This window comes from Falco biarmicus, chromosome 5 (assembly GCF_023638135.1).
Source record: "Falco biarmicus isolate bFalBia1 chromosome 5, bFalBia1.pri, whole genome shotgun sequence".
Taxonomy (NCBI): Eukaryota; Metazoa; Chordata; class Aves; order Falconiformes; family Falconidae; genus Falco; species Falco biarmicus.
Window position 1 is genome coordinate 58,867,426 of NC_079292.1, and position 21,621 is coordinate 58,889,046.

General features: G+C 42.9%; 1 protein-coding gene across 9 annotated transcripts in view; it reads left to right on the top strand.

Annotated features, from left to right (window-relative positions):
- Window positions 1-21,621, top strand: part of RBFOX2 (RNA binding fox-1 homolog 2) — a 174,269-nt gene that overhangs the window by 141,147 nt on the left and 11,501 nt on the right. For 5 of the 9 annotated variants that reach the window (XM_056340177.1, XM_056340174.1, XM_056340176.1 and 2 more), the window contains 6 exons: window positions 4,696-4,788; window positions 7,512-7,572; window positions 9,959-10,012; window positions 10,161-10,253; window positions 11,371-11,503; window positions 16,849-16,888. In XM_056340177.1, the coding sequence (XP_056196152.1) occupies window positions 4,696-4,788; window positions 7,512-7,572; window positions 9,959-10,012; window positions 10,161-10,253; window positions 11,371-11,503; window positions 16,849-16,888 (474 nt within the window). Of the gene's footprint in view, window positions 1-4,695; window positions 4,789-7,511; window positions 7,573-9,958; window positions 10,013-10,160; window positions 10,254-11,370; window positions 11,504-16,848; window positions 16,889-19,458; window positions 19,502-21,621 lie in introns of all 9 variants that reach the window. The other 4 variants (XM_056340181.1, XM_056340178.1, XM_056340182.1 and 1 more) reach the window with 3 other exon arrangements.

Here is a 21,621-nt window from a genome sequence, read left to right on the forward strand (position 1 = left end):
AGGAGGAAGAACACACAACAAGGACAACGCGGGGCCGTGAAGCCCCTGACCCGAGTTGGCTGGAGCTGCTCCGAAGCCCCAGCTCTCGCTGCACAGCGGTGGTGGCCGGGCTCCTGCGGTTCCTGCTGGCCTCTGCCCCCTCCTCAGTTTTGCAGGGAGGGATTGGCAGTGGAGCAATGCAACGAGACGGACTGGGGAAATGATCCAGCTTGAAAATAGCCCTGCAGGGTTTTTTGAAGATACATGTATGGGTTTTTAGCCAGCTTAATTCCTGCATCCGATTCACCAGAAAGCACAGATGGGTGCTTTATGCGTATGTGCCTCAGTGCACCCAAAGTGTGCATGGAGGCAGGGAGGAGCTGGAAGAGCTGCTGAAATGGTGGCAGCTTGGTTTATGTAGATTCCTTCACCAGTTTAAAGTGTGTGTTTGTGTGTGTGATTTGAATAATGTGTTTCTGAATTTCATGCTGCGTTTCTGTCAGTGCATTCAGTCCTGCTCATCTCAGGTGGATTATAGCTGAACCCTCCTACTCTGTCCAAATGCCTTGGAAACATGTAGCCTAAACTGCTGTCTCCTTGGCCATTTTTTCAGGCTCCAAAAAGTTTGTTTATTATGGAAATAAGGTGGGGGGTGGAGAAAAAAAGAAAAAAAATTGGTTAAAAACAAGCACAGCAGCTGATGATGGCAAGGCCAGTAGCTGGCTGCGTGCTCCAGTGGTATAAGGCAAAGATGCTGCTGCTGAGGTGACTGGTCTAAACTCCATGACAAATGAAGGGTTAACAATGCATGGATTTCAAGGGGCTTTGTTTAGTTTCCTTTGGTTTTATTTTATTTTCCTTTTTTTTATTTTACTTTTTTTTGTTGTTGTTGTTTTTTGTTTAATTTCTGTGTTCTGGCCACACCCAGGAGAACCGTCTGCTTTTGATTTCTCCCTTTACGGTTACATGGTAAATTTTCTTTCTCATTCTTCAGAGATGGAAACATTCAAATACTATATATATACATTTATTATTTTTTTCACTGCTCATCATGTTGCTTGTTATTTATTGCAGAGTCTGAGGCCAGACTAAAAGGGTGGCAGTTACTCGGTCTCTTCAGGCCCTTTGAATAAACCTTTGGATAAAAAGGGGTTGGTCTGGTACTGCAAATTACTCGCCAGTCCTAAAAATGTTTGCTGGGGTTATTTAGCGTTCACTGGGTACTCTGAGGCTTAAACTTATTTTCTGCTTGGAAGAAGTTCCTGGCAGTTGCTGGTGGAGAGGAGTTGTTGAGAATTTCAGCCTTGTTATCGTAATGGCATTATTAAACCTAAGCTCTTTGTTTAAATAAAATTTTAGAAACCTTAAGTCTTTTTTTTTTTTTTTTTTTTTTTTTTTTTTTTTTTTTAACCCAGGAATTGTATCTTCCCTTCCTCTGCCTCCATACCTACTACTATGGAGCAAACCAGTACCTGCTGTAAAGCTAAGCTAGTAAATATTGGACCTCTGCCACCTCTTTTTCTTTCTTTCTTTCTCCGTGCCCCCCCCACCCCCCACCCAAGTGCAAGGCGACCTTGGGAGGGAAAACTGAGAATTGTTTGGTGTATGTGTATTTAGGTACAAATTAATCCCTATTCTTTACAGGTCATCTCTGAGAAGGAATTAAAAATACATGTATGTGCTTTTTTCTCTCCCACATCAAAAATATGTATATATATCATTGCTAGTTTTTAAACTTAAATAACAAAAATGTCAAGCTTGTCTCATCTGTTTTTCCTGATGAAAATTCAAATGTCCAAGAGATGCATTAAGATGACAAACCAAGGGGGCACAAATACTGGCTCTGCCATAGTCAACTATGTGAAGTGTTAATTTAGCATTGACATTAAATGGTTCTCAACAAAGAGAGTCGCACAAGCTAAGGACTGATCTGTCAATAAAACAAAAATTGTGGTTAATTATGTTGTTCAGAATCAGATTAATTCTGCTTTAATTCACATTGTTAATTATTCTTATATAGTCTGCATGTGGATTGTACCCTACCTTGAGTTAATTTGTTAAAAATATTGAAAATTGCTATTCAGTTTAAAGATATTTAATGACAACGTGGTTTTTAAAATCCCATACAGACTGCACTAATTGCAAACAAATGTGAATTAAAATAGTCTTTGTTTGGTTCTAGCCTGTACAGATTAATGTCTAAAAAAACTGCCTTCCCTCTGCTATCCAGCTTTCAGTTCACATCATCACTGAAGACATAAATTTTGTTCGGTCTCCACAGACTTGTCTAGAACAAACAGAAATTTTCATGTAAGAAGAGGGAAATAGACTCCTCTTGCAGTCGTTACCTCCTCTCTTCCCCCAACCTTTTAAAGATGCTTTTTCCCCATGATATAGAACCAGAGGGAAAGGTGTTGCTCTATTTCTCAGTCTTGCTTTTCTCTGTAGGGCTTCTTTGAAGCAGACATGATACCCTATCCCGTTATAATCAGCTTTGCTATTACACTCCCAGCACCCCCACCCCCTTAGTTCCCTGCAACATATATGAATTATATGCGGTTGGGCTGTTTTATTAGCCCCTATCTCTTGTAGCTCCAACTTTAATTCATTTAAACAGAAAACTTTTATGCTGTTCTGAAAAAGGCATCAGTTTGTTATTTATATAGGTTTTTATTTATAGCTGGAGAAATGAAATTATCTGAAGCTTTAGATTATTAAGTTGGAGCCCAAAGGAGCACTCTCGTTGATTTCAACATTGCAGTACTTTGGCTAAGTTCTTTTATTATTGCTGTTCAGGGGAGGGAAAGATAAAAAACAACCAACCTGCATTTTACAAATGTGTAACAGTTTTGTGCTGGCAACTTAGCTGTGGATGATAAAGGCCAGCATGTGCGAATGGCTTGGGCTTGTTAAGATCAGTATTGTATAGACCTTTAAAAAGCACGTGAAGAATGATGGCTTGCTTGGCTTGTTGCTAACAGTGCTTGGAAATCAAGATGCTATTTTTTTTTTTTTGGGGGGGGGGGGTGGGAGGGTGGGTGGGTGTTCAGTTCCTATATCTTAACCCCAAGCTGTACGGAAGGGGGCTGTGAGGCCAGCATGCGGTTTCCCCAGTGAGGCATAGCTGTAGATCACTCGCATTGCCTCGCTCTCCAGTTAAAATCAGGAGTTTCTATTGCATCAAATGCAAGCTTTGTTCTTCCTGCCTCTGAGGGTATCAGCCAGCAGAGATTACTGTCTGTACATTAAACTGGTATTTGCTGTATACCAAGCTACAGGAGCCAGTTACTTTTGTTCTTAAGATACCCTAAAAGCAGAATGCAACAAAGTTGGGTGTTTTCCTTGGCGCTTTTTTTTTTTTTCCTTTGGCCCCACTTTCTGTAATGGCATGAAGATCTCTCATCACAGTTGTCTGTAGTAAGATACCATTTCTTACTGGTTAAAATCCTAATTCACTTAGTCACATTGGCTCTGTTTTAATGTCAGTGCACTTACCTCTGTGGAAGGAAGCATGATCTTTTACCCTGCCCTGTTAAGCGACTGCATGACTTGGCAGCAGCATAAGCGTATAGGACAGGTGTGTTGCGTGTGCCTTGATGGATGTGGTAAACCTAAATTCATCTAACTAAAGGGACATTTTAGTAGTACTCGAGCCTCTAGGGTTGTTCCAAGCAAGGCATGTCAATTTTTCTCAGACTTTGTGATCTAACTAGGCAGAGATCTGGTGCTATCCACAGCGCAGAGGTTGCCATCTCAGAACAAAGCCAAGTAAGGTGGGTGGCAGGGTGGGAGGGAGGTAGCAGTGGGTCGGCAGTGTCAGGCAGAACCTGCCTTTACTGATGGATCTGTGTGTAGGTGTTTAGATTGACACAAGTCCAACACAGTACTTGAGGACAGGAAAATTTTGAAACTACAATAGGTGATACTGTGAATCTTAACATTAAGTGATATTTTATGATGGTGCCACCTAGAAGCCCTGCTTGCTTTCAGGGCCCCATGCGTGTTATTAGGGAAGTTACAGGCATAGGAGTAAACATGAGCTGTGCCCTGAAGAGCTTACAAGGGATGCTTTACAAACAGCCCTTCCTCTCAACAGTTTTCTAAGGTAGGTAATTATTATTGTCTCCATTTTACAGGTGGGAAAAGCAAGGTTCAGTGTTTGATTTGCCCAAAGCTTCGCAGAATTCCTGGTGCCAGGCGTGAACTCAGATCCCTGCTCGCTCTTGTAGCAGTTTCTCAAGAAAACGAAGTGCTGCTCAGTGTCCATGTCCTGTACTGTGTTGGGGGCGGGCGGGGGGTCCTGCAAAGCATGTCTGTTAATTAACAGAGGGGAGAGAAGCCCCGCTTGGGCTTGATGAACTTGCTGATGTCGGAGCAGGGTTTGGTGTTTTTAAACAAACAAACAAAACAACAAAAAAGAATTGTCTCGAGTAACTTTGTACTTCTTTTTTGGTCTGGCCTCAATTGCTTTTATGTTTTCTTTTTTTTTTTTGATTACTCTTGTTATTCTTATGATTACAGTTCCTTTATTTTATCAAATTTAATTTCTTTCGTTTATGAAACATGCATGAACCAACAATGTGACTCTAGGAGGTTATTGCTGAGTTGTGCTGATGTCGATTTCATACTGTGATATTTTTTCTCTATTTACCTAGAGATCAGTATTTCAATATATAACGATGTGCATGTTTTCCCCCCTTCTCCCGCTGCATGCAGGGATTCGGGTTCGTAACTTTCGAGAATAGTGCTGATGCAGACAGGGCCAGGGAGAAATTACACGGCACCGTGGTAGAGGGCCGTAAAATCGAGGTGCATGTCTTCAGTAATTCAATTTCTTCTTTATATTTATTCTTTTGATTTCTTTTTGTGTCTTGCCTCACTTATTTCACATTTGGATCCCAGTCTTGTGTGTGCGTGTGTGTTTGTGTCTGTGTCCTTCACCTCCCTGCACTGAAATGTATAAAAGTTTACACCCCTTATGGAATATTTTTATTGTTGTTTTGGGTATTTTTTCTTTTCTTTCTTCTTTTATTAAGTTTTTTTCCCACCCACTCCAAATTTTTGCCCTTCTGCTGTCTTGATTTTTCCTTTGCTTCAGTTTGCGAGGCTCCAATTTCCTGTTACCAGGCCTGAACAAAACTAACTGAAAGAGTACTGTCCGACTTCTATCTAACTCTGTGTCCCAACAAGGAAGCAGGGGGCCAGCCAGTATCCTCTCTTTCCTCCAAGGCCAGTTCTCCTCCATGCAAGTGTGAGATGGTGCCCATAGTGGGAGGGGAGGGGAGGCATGGGGCAGAAGCCCCGAGTGGGTTGTGCTCTGCATGCTGCTGGTTTCTTGACCTGCCCGCGGTCAGGAGTGGGCTTGGTGAAAGCTAATCCTTAAAGTTTCTAGCTCTCACTACAGGGGAGTGAAGGGTTCATGTTGGTTGGCCAACATGGCCATGTATTGGGCATGCCTGGTGCTGACCAGTTTGGTGTTCCACTGTGTTGAAGGCTAACTGGCGTCCTCCCTCTCTCCCTCTTTCTTTAAATTAAAAAAAAAAAAAAAGTACAAATACTAAAACAAAAAAAAGCCGCCGTTTTTGAGTAAGATGTCTGCATATTTTGCCTTTTTTTTGTTTTGTTTTTTTTATTTCCCTTTTCAATGGTTTAGCGTTTAGGGCCCTTCACTTGACTCACTCTTTCCATGGTAACTATACACAATGCTGGCGATGGTACGAGTTGGCGGTAAGTGAAATAAAAGCACTAGAGAAGAAGCTTTTTTTTTTTAATTTTTCTTAAAATTACAAAAAAAAAATTAAGAAAGAAAAAATCCATCTGCCATCTCACATTAACACTACGAAATGTGATTTGACTTGTTGTCCCCACCCACCTCCTTCCCCCTTCTCCCCCTTTTATTTTCAATGCTGTTGAGTAATGCCGCCTGGACTTTGGATGTACATATCGTTTTGTAGCAGTCTGAGCTGTTTGATTACTGACTTCATGGTGATTTCCCCTTGCACATCTTACTCAGAGTTACTGAACTCCAGTTTGGCTGGTTTTTATTAATGCACCCATTTCCTCTTTTCTCTCTCCTGCCCCTTTCTGCTGCTCTCTCTTTCTGAGACCTGTTTGTAGCTGTTACTGTTTGTTTTCTCTATTTTTCTTTCTCTCTCCCCCCCTTCCCGGTTTATTTCTTTATTCGGTTAAGTGCAGCTGTTGGTCTCTTTGCTGACTGGTGGTTCCTGATCGGTTCTGGCAATTTTTCCTTTAAGTGCTTGTGTTGCACTTTGCTGTAGCAGCTGATTTCAGGCACTCGCTCCATCTTAATGATTGTCTGTGAGACCCTATCTCCTCCCTACTCCCCTCCCCACCCTCTGACTCAATTGTGGTTTTTTTTCTTTTCTTTCTTTTATCTGTGTGTGTTTAACTGCATGCTCTCAGTCTCATCATTGTTGTTTCCCATTCTTTCTTTTTAAATGTGTAATGTTTCTATTGTTTTGGGTCTGAGAGTAAAATGTAGCTTCAGACTCCCCACTCTTGCTTATGCTCACCATCCGTAAGTCTTAGGGGCCCAAGGCAGCTTTTATTTTTATACCTTTTTTTTTTTCTTCTTCTTCTTCTTCTTCACCCTGGCCTCGATTCCCATTTGGCATGGGTTATGATAAATTATTGATGTTGTATCAGGACTTCACCCTCCTTGCAAGAACTTTGAGGCTGTCTGACACGGGGCTGCAGTAACTTGGCTTCCAAACTGGTCCATCTTTTCTTTATCGGCACCATCTCTGTGGTAACACTCCACTTGCTTGAGCAATCAAACTGCTTGTAACTATGCAGAGCTCTGTAAAGAGGGTGGAGGGCACAATAAAACAAAAACAAAAAGACCCAGCTCTACTGCTATGTATTTCTTATTTTTGCTCCATGAGATTTGTGACAAGGAAACAATCTGGGAAGAGATTTTTAAATGGTGGGAGGAAATCTGTGAACGCAGACTGTCCAAACACTTGGTGGCGTTCCAGGTATCTCCTCAAGCCTTGGGAGTTCAAATATAAAGCTGATGGTCTCCAGGCTACTTTTTTCTGTCTAAAAAGTATTCCTGCCAGCCACCTGCTGGGCCCTAGTCCCAATGGTGAGCTTGAAAAACAAGTCAGCTTGTGCTTCACCTGGTCCAGTTCCCCTGCCCTGGGCTGCAGAAGTTATCGCTGCCTTTCAAACAGAACCTGGACCAAACTGCCAAAGTTATGCCCTTTCGATCAATGAGCTGAAAATAAGCATGCACCAAGGGGTGGCAGGGCAGCGGAGAAGCTGCACTTTACTCTCGTTGGCCTTTTGTTTAATGCATAATTTTAAAGTGCCACGTTTAGCTGTAACTTTTACTATTAAATGGCAACTGTTAAAAGTAATTTAAAGATTGCATTCTTGTAAATTTAGTTGTTTAATTTATTTTGCTTAGAGAAGTATAGTGTGTGTGTGGTATTGAAGAGTTTTCCACAGTTTTCCCTAACATGCAGTGCTTCCTTCCCTCTCCTCCCCATCCCCTTTCTTACTTTTAGGTTAACAACGCCACTGCACGAGTGATGACCAATAAGAAGATGGTCACACCATACGCAAATGGTAAGAGAGACTGTTTGTACTAATGATAAGCTGAAAGGTTTGAAGAAAGACAAAAGGGAAAAGTCATGACCTCTCTGCAGGACTGGAAAAATAACCCTAAAAGAAACCAACAAACCACCACAAATCCTAATATATAGCATTATTCTTCAGTATAACCCTTAAGCGTTTATTAAGGAATACCATTTTACAGATGGAGAAGTGGGGACAGAGTAGTAGTGACATGCCTAACGTAGCCAAGCTAGGTAAAGAAGCCAAGGACTGATGGGTTGCCTGCCACTACTGGAAGTTGATGCTGTACAGTGGGACGTGCAGTCCTCCGGAGTCTTATTGCCACCACATAGATACCTAAATATGAATGCAGAGGCATAACTTAAGATACATGATTAGTTATATTTTTGTTTAGGCTTTTAACTGTAAAAGTACAGCTGCCCCCAAGCAGCCGGGGTAACAGAGGTACTGCACTGCCTTTTTGCTTGCTTTTTGTTACAGGCTGTGCCTGTGTTCAGTCATTTTCCAGTGAACCTGAATAGAGAAAAGACCAAGTTGTCTGGATAATGAAGAACCCTGTTTTGTGGAGATACCTTTGTGGTTCTGCCTGTGCAGTGACTTTATTGCATAGGCATATACAGCATAAAAAGTCGTTCTTCTCCCAACAGAACTGAATGCTGCTTTGACAGAGATTTTTGAATCTGAGTCTTGGTCCTGAAGCAGGCAGAAAAGTTCTTTTTGGTTTAAAAATGTTCCCAAACAGCTTCATCAAGGCAGAAGCTGCGTATAGGTAGTTGCTAGAGTGAGAATCCATTTTGATTACAAATGTAAGACTTGGAAGTCAGAAGATACGGATTATATTTGTAGCTCTGCTACTGACTTGTTGCATGGCTCTTGGTGAATAAATCTTACTGTGGTTACAGAACTGGGAAAACAGGGCCAGACAGAAAGGCTGGGATTCTGAGTCTTGAGTGTCTGAAAGGAACCGGGAGATTTGTAGCAAAAGGCAGCACAGCCATATTACATTGTCCTGAAAACAAAGGTATAAAATGTGCATGTGACTGGTAACAAAACTTGGCTTACTTGTGAAACCCTGCTAACAGGCAGGAATATTTTGCTTTCACAGCCAGCAATTTAAAGCCAGCTTTAAAGTTACAGAAAGGTATTTAATATTAGGTCAGTCTTAAGGCATACCGACGAGTCGTTGTGTGACACTTAGCAAATTTGAGCGTTGATCCCAGTCTTCTCGTTGCCACCGCTCACTTGAGTATTTTGCCATCAAGTGGGCAGCCAGCAGCAGCGTGCCCAGTCTTGCAGAGGGAGTGTGCATTACATCTCCCGTTGATACTCTGCCACCAGATGAAGGGGTGGTGGTGATGGGTGCAGTTCACAAAGTTGTTCATACGGTTTCTAGGCTGGTTAGAGGTGTTAATGTGCAGTAAGTGCATCAGGACTCCAAGACAGAAGAAGGGTATGGATTTATTTTAATAAAAATACCTGTGTGATTGTTAAATGAACAGCTGAGATCTTTCCTGAAAGGAATGCTTTGTGGAAGCCAGCCCAGATCATGATGTTAGCTTTACACCCTTTGTCTTCCTGGATAGAAAGGGCGGGATGGGGGGCCATGATAGGTTTTGAAGATCTGACTGGAAATGTGTTCCTCCTCATACCCCAGTGATGATTTTGAGTGCTTTTCTCTTGTGGGTTTTATGTTGATGATTTGCAGTTCTTGCCAGTTATCCAGATGGTATTAAAATCAATTATCTGGGAAGGCTTTCACCTGAAAAGCAGCATAAAGAAGACAGGAAATACTAAAATAACAGAGAGGAGAAAATGTGAGCTGAATAGACTGAATTGCTTTTTTGTATCATAGTCATGTAATTTAGTTAATGAGGAAATTCAGATACTGTTGCTTTTTAGCAAATCTCTAGCAAGTAAGACAGAAGAGTGTTTTGAGAATTTAAGGCTATAAATTCACATCCCAGGCCTGGGATGACAGTCTGGGCTGGTGGCTTTGAGAGGCTTTGGATCTGCAGCATTCCCAGTGAAAGCAGAGGAGCTGGCAGCAAGGTTCATGCAGGGAACACAGGGTCGCAGGGTGCTGGTGGCGAGTATGCATATAAGGTAGTTGGCATTCCCGCAGGGGGCCTCTGCCCTGCTGCAGATCAGCTGATGTTTTGCTGTTCCCTCCAATACAGTGACCTGCACCTAGAACCTGACATTAGAAAAAGGCAGTTGGCCTCCATCTACACCAAGGGGGATTGAGGCGAAGCAGAAATTGGAGAGAGCTGTGCATGTGAAGCAGGGGCACATGCAGGAGACTGTTCCCCCTACCCATGCTGCCCGCTCCTTCTCTTGGTGTAGATTTTGGCATTCACTGCAGTCTTTGTTGTTTCAGGTTGGAAGTTGAGTCCTGTGGTTGGAGCGGTGTACGGCCCTGAGTTATATGCAGGTAGAGCTTAAGTAGACACTTCCACTTCTGCCGTTTAACTGCAGTGGTGTTTGTTTATGTTCTCAATCTGCTGTTTCTTTATAACCTTTTTACGTTTTTTGTGTTTTTTTGTTTTTGTTTTGTTTTATTCTTTTTGAAATTAAATTAGCGTCCAGCTTTCAAGCAGATGTCTCGCTGGGCAATGACGCCGCAGTGCCCCTGTCAGGAAGGGGGGGTATTAACACTTACATTCCTTTAATCAGTAAGTAGCCCCCGTTGGCCCCTGTATTGTTACTGTGCTTGAGTTAACGATGACCTGTTACCCTTCTTCTCTTCAGTCTGTATAATATATACTTGAAAGGATGGGTCTTGCTGGGAATGAGTTTACCTTGAGCCAAAGTATATGTGCAGCTGCTGTAACTTGTTCATCTGCAGTGTGTTTCTGTCCTGGTGAATGGGTGTTTCTGAGCAATGAGGAGGCTGCAGAACAAGGGGAGGGTGTATGTGAGGAACAGGCCATTTCCCTTGCCCCCCTCCCCTTTCTGAAATCAAAGAAACCAGACAAATCCCTAAAGTACATATTATACAAGCTGCTAAACCGCGAGTCTGCAGGGCCCGTAGTGGCATGCACCTGGACGCACGTTGGGTTGGGTTTGCGCCCTGGGACTCCTTTCCTCTCGGTATCTGTTTATTACGTGTTTGCAGATGCCTCTGAGGTTTTACATCATTCCGTCACGAGCCAGTTTACTCCAGTGTTAAGTGTAATAAAGCAGGCCCCACTATACGTGGAGCCAGTTACTGGTCACGCTTGTTAAATGAAGGTGGGCGCTCAGTAAACTGGCACTTTATGGAAAATTTCTGCTGCTGTTATATGGGCTATCTTGTCTTTCAGGCTTTAAAATGAACATACAGAGGATTGGGTGGCAAAGAGTGGGAGGGGAAAGGAGGGAAGAGACTGATGTAAGTTGGTTGACTTTAAGGGCCTCTTGACAAATTATTTTAAAGAGCCTCTGCAGTTTTGGAAGAGCCGCCTGCTATATTGATAGTAACTCTTTGCGCTTCTCAGACTCTAACCAGACTGCATGGCGGTGTCAAAAGGCGGCGGGGGGATTTGTACCCTGTTTGTGGTGGATGAGGCATGCCAAAGCATTAACCTCTTGCATGCCAAACCTCTCTGCAACCCCTCTTCCCCAAAGGCCATGGTGTAGCAGGAAGTATGTTATCAGATGCTTGCTGGGTTATAAGCATGCCCCTCTGCGGGATTGGTGCAAAATGTCCCACTGCTGTGGAGCTATTGTGTCACTCTGTTTGAAGCAGATGGTTGTTCTCTGGGCAGGAGCTTGGATCCTTTTCACCCTCCACCTTGTCTGTCTTTACAGTTCCAGGCTTCCCCTATCCAACTGCAGCCACTACAGCAGCCGCATTTCGGGGAGCCCATCTGAGGGGCCGAGGAAGGACAGTGTATGGGGCAGTCCGGGCAGTACCTCCCACAGCCATCCCTGCCTACCCAGGGTAAGCACTGGTCATGAGAGCAAAGTGCTGTGCACAAACGTGTCAAATAGCTAATCGGTTAACCAAAAAATAACTAAAATTGTCTGGATGGTGAGAGTCAGGATATTGCTAGTGCCAGAGCATTCTGCACACGATGGCATCCAGTGGGGGCAAATCTAAATTTTTCCATTTTAAGTTCTTGACTGAAACAATTTTCAGTACTTGCAACAGCTTAAAGTGTTGATGGATTCCTTCTCACAGTTTCTCAATTTGTCCACGTGGTATTCGTCTTCCATTGACCCAATATGTTATAGTGCTGCTGAGAAGGACACAAAGAGAGAAGGTCTAAAATTTCTGATAAGGTTCTGCTCTTTGCACTCCGTTTGTGTTTTCATATCCAGGAATGAGGAATATTATCGATTACCTTCATGCCTCACCATCTGGCAGTAGGACACAGAAGAGCCAGTTACCCACAATGGATTTGCTTTCTTTGTTGGAGACGGTTTAAAAAGGTTTAAAACAAAGATTAATCAAGTCCATTAATTTAAAGCTGGGAGTGTTTGGGGTACAGGGAGAACGAAAGTGCAGTGTTCTTCTAACTGTTCTATGAAGCAGTGGTGAATGCGTGGCCTTAGTGTTCTTTGCCCTCTGACTTTCCACTAGTAATGCAGTGGAATAGATGCTGTTACAAAAGAATATTCTTCTGTTTTAAAGTACAGGGAACTGGGTTTGTATATGAATTTTGTTTTGGGGTTTTGTTTGTTTACATGTGATGGAACAACAGATAAATCAACAAATTGCTTCCAAGCTCTTTTTTGTTTTGTTTCTGATTTTGAGGATGTTTTACTCATATTCCCTGTCTCTGGAATTTTACTTGCCATATTTTCCAGGCAATGTTCTCAGAAAGAATAGGAGTAGAAATGAATCCTTCTACGTGGACTGACCCTTTTTTCCTTTGGACTAGCCCCAAAAGGGAAGAAAATTAAATCTTTTATTAAAAAGGGAGGTGGAAGCCACACACATCAGTGCGAGGAGCTGGCCTGATACAGGCTGGATAAGCTTGCAGTACCTTCTGTAGCAGATTAAGTGGTGAAAGCTACTGTGGCCCTTTCTTTTTAGAGTCCAGTCTGATATTTAAAGTAGAGCTCAAGGAAGCAAGCTGCAGTGGTCGTGTATCTGTCTAGCTTTGCTCTCCAGCAAATCTGGGAATGTTTACATTTAATTCACTGAAAGACTTTAAATGAAACCTCTTGTCTGAACATGTTGGCCTTCTGAACAGGGTGTTTCTTCTGGGTTTTCAGATCCACCTCTTTTTGCCACTGCTCCTAGTTTGTATTCTGTATCCTGTAACCATAGCCTGTGACCTGCAACTTGCCTGTCTGTTGCTCTAAAAATGACCCAGACTGGTTTTATTAGGGAGTGCTTTACAGTGAAATAGAGAAGCAAAGCTAGGTTAACTGCTGCTGTTTAGCAGAATATGAAATACTTGCACTGGGGAGGGGGGAAGTGCTCTTCATCCCTGGGAGTAACAGCTGGAGCATTCCTAGCAAGAGGCTGTCACAAGTGGCGCAGTGGGAGAGACTCTAGGCTTGTATTTGATATGAACTCAGCCTTGAGTCCTGTATAAAAGATTCATTTCCATTTGGAATATGGGCTAGGCTCCAGTGATTATCCCTTCCAAATACTGTCTCATGACTCTGTTTACTTACATTATGTTGAGTTTGTCTGACCCTGCAGACTGATTTCATGTCTTCATGGGCAGCGAAATCCAGGAAACCTTTGCAGGGCAGCAGTAAACAAAGCAGGTTCACAAACAGCCCAGAACCATCCCTAGTCCCAAGCACTAGGATGTAGTTAATAATGCGTTTATTGTCATCGTAGTCTGAATCTCTACAAGATAATTCTGTAGAGGGAATTTCATTCCTCATGGAATAATACAAAATGTGCTGTTCAGTTCCATGTTGTGGTAACCTGTAGGAAAACCACCACTCCATGTGGGCACTCTTGACCTCATTGGAGTCGGGGGCAGGCACTCATTCCTGACGCCTTATGCTGCATCAGTTGCTTTCTTCCTGGCCAGTGTAAAGATGACATCATAACATCAGTCAGCAAAACATGAGTGGTCAAGACCTAGTGAGTCTAGAAGATGACAGTAAAGTAAGCTGCAGGCTAACTCAAACCTGGTAGAAGGAATTGGTTTTCACAAACCTCAGTGGTGTTTAAACTTTAAGTTACAAAACTTAATGGTATCACTGTATTTGAGAGCTTAGCAGAATTTAAAAAATACCGAATGTAGATTAAGAAAAGCTTGTTGAAATTGCCATACTGGATCAGACCTGAGGGACATTCAGGTTAGAGTAAGTTTTGACAGTGTCTAGTGCTAGGTACCCCAGAGGAAGTTGCAAGAAATCATATTGTTCTCAATAGCTTTAACATTCATTTCAAGAGCTCATACTAAGATTTACTAACGTGTACATGGAATGTACATACTTACATAAGGGCATGGACATTTATCCAGGCAAGGCTATTCATACCTTAGAAAGCAAGTGCTCAGACCACTGGAGAGGATGTTATGGTTACCTGAGCCTGACCTCAGGATACAAATGCAACCTTCAGTTTATAACCAAGGCAGCATTCAGTGAAAGTAAGGAGACATTATAACCTCTGATATGTAGCATGAGTAAAACCTGTACTGGAACATTGCCCTGGTTTGTAGCAACCATGCTTTCTAAACAAGAATGCTGACAAATAACAACTCATAGCAAAAGCTGTTAGAGTTAAGCCAGTGTGGAAAAAAAAAGTGCCTACTGTAAAACTCTGAAAACCAAATAAACTTGATCCATTTTATTTCTCAAACTATAAGTTAGGATCATGAACAAGTCAATGCCTTAAGTACTTATATAAAAGAGTAGGCTTGTATAGTAAAGAATAATTTAGTCCTGGGAGGGTAAATATATAGGAGATTCACTGACTCAAAGCCAGAAGTAGGTAAAAGTGAGATTAGGTAAGGCAGTAGGGAGGTTTGGAGTGGTTTTTTGGTTCCTTTTACAACACAATCAATTGTTGGTATTCCTAAATGATACAATGGCTGCTTTACAAAACCAGCGTATTTCTTTTTTTCATGGGTGTGTTTTAGCTTGGCTAGTGGGCTTTTTGCAGATGCCACCGAGACTTGGTGAGCTGCTGGGCTACTTAATGCTTCTGGTCTGTCTATGTAACCAGAGTGATCTCTCTGGTTCTCAAATGAAGGAATTCTCTCAGTTTTTGCTAGCGTAAGGGAGTCACAAATACGGATATTCTAGTATATAAATAAACCTTGCTAGATTTCAGCCCTGGCAGTCTGTCAGCCTTAACTAAAGAAGTGGAGGATGAACGTGTACTTGGTTTGTTTGACCCAGGAAGTCTTAATCTTGCCTGTTACCAGTGTTCCTTGCAATTTTCTCTGGAGAACTGATGCTAGCGTCTCTTGCTGACAGGATTCTAAATTAGAGCAATAGTGGCCTGATCCAATGTGGTTTATATTCATCCAGCTGATTGTGTTCAGAATAACTGTTAAAACTGCTAATCTGTTCATAAACCAACGGTCACTTCCTCTGTCATGCGTTTGCCTTTCCTGCAGGAGCAGGTGGAGTATCACTGCTAAAACACTCCTGGTCCTAGATAGAGAACCCAGCAATGTAAGTCACTGCCCCAGGAGCCAAATTCTTTGTTATGTGGTTGTAAAAATTTAGCTTCAACAAATAGGATCTTATGGCCTGCTTCTCCCTGCTGAAGTGGCTCCCCTCTAACAAGGGTCTCTATCTTCGTATCTGCTCCCAGCGCTCTTGGAGACTGTAGTAACTTTGTCCATTGGGAATGGAGTGTACTTTTCCTGGGGAAGACAGCAAGACTAAATTATTCAAGCAGTAGCTAACACTGCAACAGATTTTTTTTTTTAATTTTATTTTATTTTTTAGTAATAGCATGCAGAATTTTGGCAAGATCTGCTGGGCTTTTTTTGTGTGTGTGTGCCTTACAATAGGTGGGTGTCTGAGGGTAGCAGGCTCTTGGCAGCATGTCACATTCCATTTGATGAGTAAAAAATGATAATCAAAATAAAAGCTAGTGTTCCATACTTTCTTTTTCGTTAATGCTGCTGGTAAGTCATGCACATCAGATCCATGAACATCTCAGGTAGTGGGGCTAATGCTTTTCAAAGCCTTGAGTGAGTTTGTGTGGAGCTATTCAGAGGATTAAGCAGGAGGAAATTCCTCAGTATGAAGCACACACTGAACTCAAATGGGTGGGGGGCATCCCCTCTCTTCCTTCCTCATCCTTCCCTGACCCCGTCCCCGAAGTGAGCTGCGTAGTCTTTACGCTAGCACATGCTCTGGTAAGAGTAACTTTTTGGGAACCCCAGGCTCTGGTTTAACAGTTTCCCTGCTTGAAGTTCTGAGAGAAAGAAAACTATGGCTGAAAGCAGAAAAAGCACCATCTCATGGAAACCCTTCCAGTCGCTCCTCTCTGCTACAAAATAGGTCGTTACTACCAGGGACTCCCACTGCACCTTTCAATTCTCGGACCTTGGACCAGTCACCTAACCTTTTTAGCTCATTATCTCTGCTTGTGAAAGCAATGCATTGTGGGTATTTTTGGTTTTTTCTTTTTAATTACATTTCTCTGTGTTTACTTTGATCAGAATTGATTGACTTGTTTTCCTGAGGTGTTGCATCGGTTCTTTAAGATGCTGAATAATACTACTTTGCATGCTTGTGTGATCAGCCAAATCTTATCGCATGTCTAATGTGCAGGGTAAAAGCAGGTGATGTATGGATGTCAGAAACAAAGTCATGCAGCCCTGTGAAGCTCTAAATACGTAATCATACACAACCCTCTGAAACCTACTTCTGACATAGGTGACACCAGCCCCTGTGAGATGCCTTCTGAGAGGGGCTCCTCGATTTCACAAGCCCACTTTATGAAGCCAATGTTTCCATGTGTTTAGGGGGTAACTAAAATCATTCCAGGAGAATGGAGGTTTCTAAACCCTTGTTTCTCTTCTTCAGGACATCAGAACTTTTTGAGTCTATTTTTATTGTACAAGATGGTGGTTCCCCTCCCTCTCTCCTTTGTATACTGTCTCCCCCTCTGCCTACCCCTTCCCCCTTTGCATGCCATGGAAGATGACTTGGAGCCGTCTAGCGTGCGTGCGCACACACGTTCTCTTGCTGATTTGCTCCTGCCAAAAGCCCAGGTTGTGGATTCATACATCACCTGCCTGTGTAAAACGCATGTGCATGCTGCCGTCCTCAATAACCGGAATGTGTTTTCTGTTCTTTTGTTTTTTGTTTTTTGTTTTTTTTTGTTTTTGTGTGGATTTTCTGCAGTGTGGTTTACCAGGACGGATTTTACGGTGCTGACCTCTATGTAAGTACACACACCGGAGCCTTCTCGTCCCCAACCCCTGACAAGCCAGCCTTTTTTTTTTTTTTTTTTTTTTTTTTTCCTTTGGTTTGTTTGTTTGGTTTGGTTTTTAAAATATCATTTACTTTAATTTTCTTCTTCCTTGTGGATATATATATTTATATATTTAGGAATGCAAGCATGCTTCTCTGTCACTGCGCTTGCCCCTGGGTGCAAGACCTAAGCCTTTGGGTTTCCTGATCATTGCCAGGGTCAGTTTACTGGGTGTCCTGTCCCCATATGCACACTGGTACTAATCAACCTGAGAGATAATTAGCGAATTCAAATTTCTCTCAACACTTCTCTCGTTTGCATAATTTGGATATAAAAATAACAGGACTGGTTTAGCCTCAGACCTTCCCTTTCCTTCTCCCCTTCCGCCCTCCCCTTTCTCTCCCCTCTTGGGGCCCTTTCAGGTTTAATTTGTGCAGCCCACACTAAACTGAGCAAGCTGTATGTTTAAAAATGTTCGTGTGCTACTGGGATGTGGAGATTATCCCTTTGGGAAAGATACTGGGACTGACTAAAAATGGAGACTGAGATGCTAGAGTGAGAACTGACATCTCATTTTGCTGGTAGAAATGGTACCTAAATAGGCTAGATTCTCTCGCCTCTTCAGGGAATTGTAAAGTACAAATATGTGGAGGTACTCGGTTAGAAGAGTCAGCAGCCTTCTTCAGTCTGGGAATTAGCTCTGATACCATGGGAAACTCTGTCCTGTCATTGTCCTTGTCCTACGCAGCCAGTCTGTATTGAAAATCACCAGGACGTCTGTGTATATGTAGGTGGGTTGTGGATGGAGGAATTCTGACTGGCCAGTGAGAAAAGCAGTTACCTCTCCAACAGAGAGCTGTTGCAGAGCAGCTATGGTAGGAATATGTCTTTCAGAGCCAAAATGTTCAGGTCCACTCCTGCCATTGCAGCCTGTGGCCTGGCTAGCTCTAGCAGAGTTCCTTTTTGTGGTACTGTAGGTAATAGCTCTTTAGAGCTGGGGAGGTTTTGTGTTGGGTAGTGGCACAGTTGTTGGCATGGTTTTCACATCCCCGCTCCTCTGAAGGTGCTACTCCTGACGTTTATGAAGAGGACCCTGGGCTTAGACTCAAGATAATGGGTGGAATTAGTTTTTGGATTTTGTTGTCTTGTATGGAGGGTCAAGTCTTGTAAAGGTGCTTTTCCCAACGCAGTTGCAAGATGTGCTCTCTGAGCACAGAGATATTCTGTGTGTTTCTTCGTTCTTACATACACTATTGCATGCGCAATCCTTTAAAAATTGATCTGCCTCGTCAAGTGTTCCTTTGTAAAACTGTGTCAAGGACTACAGAGGGTTCTGGGTTTTCCCATGTCCTAAAACACCAGCTTTACAGACCACTGACTTTGCAACAGCAAGCAAGTAAATGAGCAATGCTTAGTACCTTTTCCCTCAGAGTATGGCATGTAAGAGGCTGTCACATTGAAAGGGAAGACTGGCCAGGGTCACTCCCTGTTTCTTCTGAGAAAGCTCCTTCAGAGCTTCCATTGCAAGTGGAGAGAAAAGGCTTATTTAAACATGTTTTAAGGACAGAAACTTTAGTAATGACGAATCCCCGTAGCCGCTTGGTGCTGCAGTGCAGTAACATCATGTAACATAAAACCAAGCTCCCAAGTCAGGTTAGAACTCTTAGATTTCTGGTGACTTTGCTGTTAACAGGTGGTTCTAGTCTCACTGTCAGAAAGCAGGACGATAGAAGAGAGGACTTCACCAAGGTAGATAGTGGTGCTTTTTCCTATGTTATTGCTGCCCGGAGCCCTCTGATGGAGCTCAGGAAAGAGTTACCGTAATCCAAACATGAAATTACCCTTTCAAACAATTTCCTTGGCACAGGTGGAATGACTACAGTGCCCTGTGCCTCACGGATTAGTCATGCTTTTCACTGCAGTAGTTCTGTCCCTTTACTGCGAAAGGCTTGCCCAGGCTGCGGAAGGGATGGCAGAGAGTATTTCAGTTAGGACTGGAGTGGGGAAGTTAAATTGAGTCCACAGGGTTGTGTCAAGGAAGGATGGAAAGGAGCTGGCAGGGAGTGGTTAGTGGTAGGCAAGATGAAGGGGAAGTGTCCCAGATTTGGGCTGCTTTTTCTGCATACATGTTATGCACCAATTTCTCATTTTCCTCCTCCTCCTCTTCCTCACTCCTGTTTTCTTTCCTGGGGCAACCATCCTGCTAGCCATTTCTTCTGTGAAGAAGGCATTCCATCTCTTGTTGGATGCATCCCGCTCTGACAAGACACCTGAATTCATGAAACAACGTGCCCCAGGATGCAGAGGGCTTCATTTCGGATCATAAGAAAGGTTATCTTTCTTCTACAATGGGGTCAATCTGGGCGGCGGGGGGGAAACCCAAACAAACCCACCTGTGCGAAGACTGCTTCTGCCTGTGAAAAGCGTGCTTGCATCCACTGGAAAGAAAAGGCTGGTGAGCCCCGCCGCGGGCTGTTTGTATGATTGTTTCTTTCCACAGCTGTGTTTTTTTGAACTGCTCTTCCTGTGTTCTGTTATAGAATAGTCTTACAGGAACCAATCATTAGCGCTAAAATACCTCAGGTAGGAGTGCCAGTGTGACCTGCCAACCGATCAGATTGTGGATTGCAGTGGAAAAAACTGAATTATACTAACCATTCCAGCACCACATTAGAGATGGGAACAGAGGCTTTTTTAGGGCAGTGCAGACTCACGTGTGATCCAAGCCCCCGCTGTAGCAGGGCGGCATGTGTCCAGATTTCACACCGAGTGGCATTTCATTTTTTTAAAAAAAAAAAAAAAGTAAATTCAATGGAAGGGTTAACCAGGTCATGCTTGTCCCATTACCATGTAGAAGCACCTGCTGCAATGGACACCGTTGTCCTGTCACCTCTCTTAATTCATTCATGCTCATTCCTGGTGCACATATGCCACCCTTCTAATAAAGAAATACTGGAAGTGGTTCTGGCCCTTTCTGCTTTTTAACTTCTGTTACAGGGCAATTTGGGGGTCAAGACACATTTGAGATACAACAAATAAAAGACCCTAAAATTGGGCTCCCTGCCTAAACTTGGCACAAGCTCAAATGTATCTTAACGGGTACCATGAGTCACACATTTCTCCAGGGGTGTGGGAATGCTTGTGTCTTAAGTGGTGTAAAGGCTCTGAAGTAAAGAGAGCCAGCAACACGCTTTGTGCCCCCATCTAAGGCAGCAAGGGAAAAAGAAAAGGGAGGCTTATGCAATAGGATACACTGATAGAGTAAGCTGTAGTTTTGGATTTCCTCATGTTCTCATTGGATTGATCACCTAACGTGGACCTCAAGAGTGGAAGAGAAGATGGAATTAATTTGAGCTGAACCATATAGTCTTAAAGAAAGTGCTCATTTACTTACACTAACGTGCTCAGTAATTGGAATGCTGCTTTAACTGGGATTGCAGCTTCCTGTATATGTTATTTTGCCATGTTTGTGTTGCTTCAGAGAATATATAATATTGAAAAAGCTATCATCTAATGTTAAAGAAGGAATTAAAAAAAACCACTGTCCTGCTTTGTTGATGAGCCAAGGACGATAACATCACAGAAGAGTAATTTTAAATTTGGGCTTTTGTGAATACTTGAACAAATATGGTTGTTTTGACAATTGAGATCTATAGGCACAAGCACTGCACATTCACTTGGGGAAGGGGGTTTAGAACAGCCCCAGCAACACTGGCAGGATATCCAGAGAAAGAGAACTTGAATTAAGATAAGCAGCATTTGGGGTTGTGTTCATCTCACTCACATGCTCCCCAGACAATCCAAAAGACTGTACCAGAAGGGACCAATCTTGATTTAGACGGTTCTTTCAGCTGTTACTTACTGCCCAGTAAATATGCATAAGCCTTTTCCTTAGTTTCTCTATTTCCTTGTCGAGGCAATTTTTAAACTGTCCCTTTGCTAGAAATTTCTCTGACCTAACGTCTTTGTGAGAAGCTCAGCCACACTCATTTCTTTTGAGATGAGGCTAAAGATTTTAAAAATTGAACCTAGAGGTGTAAACCCGCCCTGTGGAATCACTTCACTTAAATAGATGGAGTGGGAGTTTGCATGACTGTCCTGGGTTTCAGGGATTATGCCACTCAGTGGTGTCTTCTGTTGCAGTTTGGCTGTGGCACTGGAGGATTATGGTACAGCTAGCAAGTTTTGTGGGGTTTTTTTAACTATTATTATTTCTTGAATTAGGAAACAGGCTTGTTCACGTTTGTTGAAGATGCTGTACTCTGTTATAGATTATATTTACTAGAGTACCTGAAGTGAGTGGCATCAGAAACCACTAGGGGTGGCAGGACTGTATAGCTGAGGTTATGGATGAGCTCTGCATACCAGTTAAAGTTGTGTGTGAACAGGAATAGCAGGAGAAAATAACTGGTGCATTGGACAAGCTGAGCAGGGCTGTAGATGCATTGATGGAGTTACGGGTGGGTCCTGGGTTATGGAGCATCAGCTGGGTAAGGCAACCTGCACAATGTCTCCTTTGCTCTGTACTGATCCCAGAGCTTGGTGGAAGCATTTATGAAATCATGAGTAATAGTCGCAACTTTCCTTCTCTTTCCTTCACCCTCTTTGGTGTATTTGGACCTGCTGGTCATGCTAAATACATCCCTGTGTCAGAAATCCCCCAGCTGTCCACACTCATTGCTCCTATGACAGGAACGTACCAT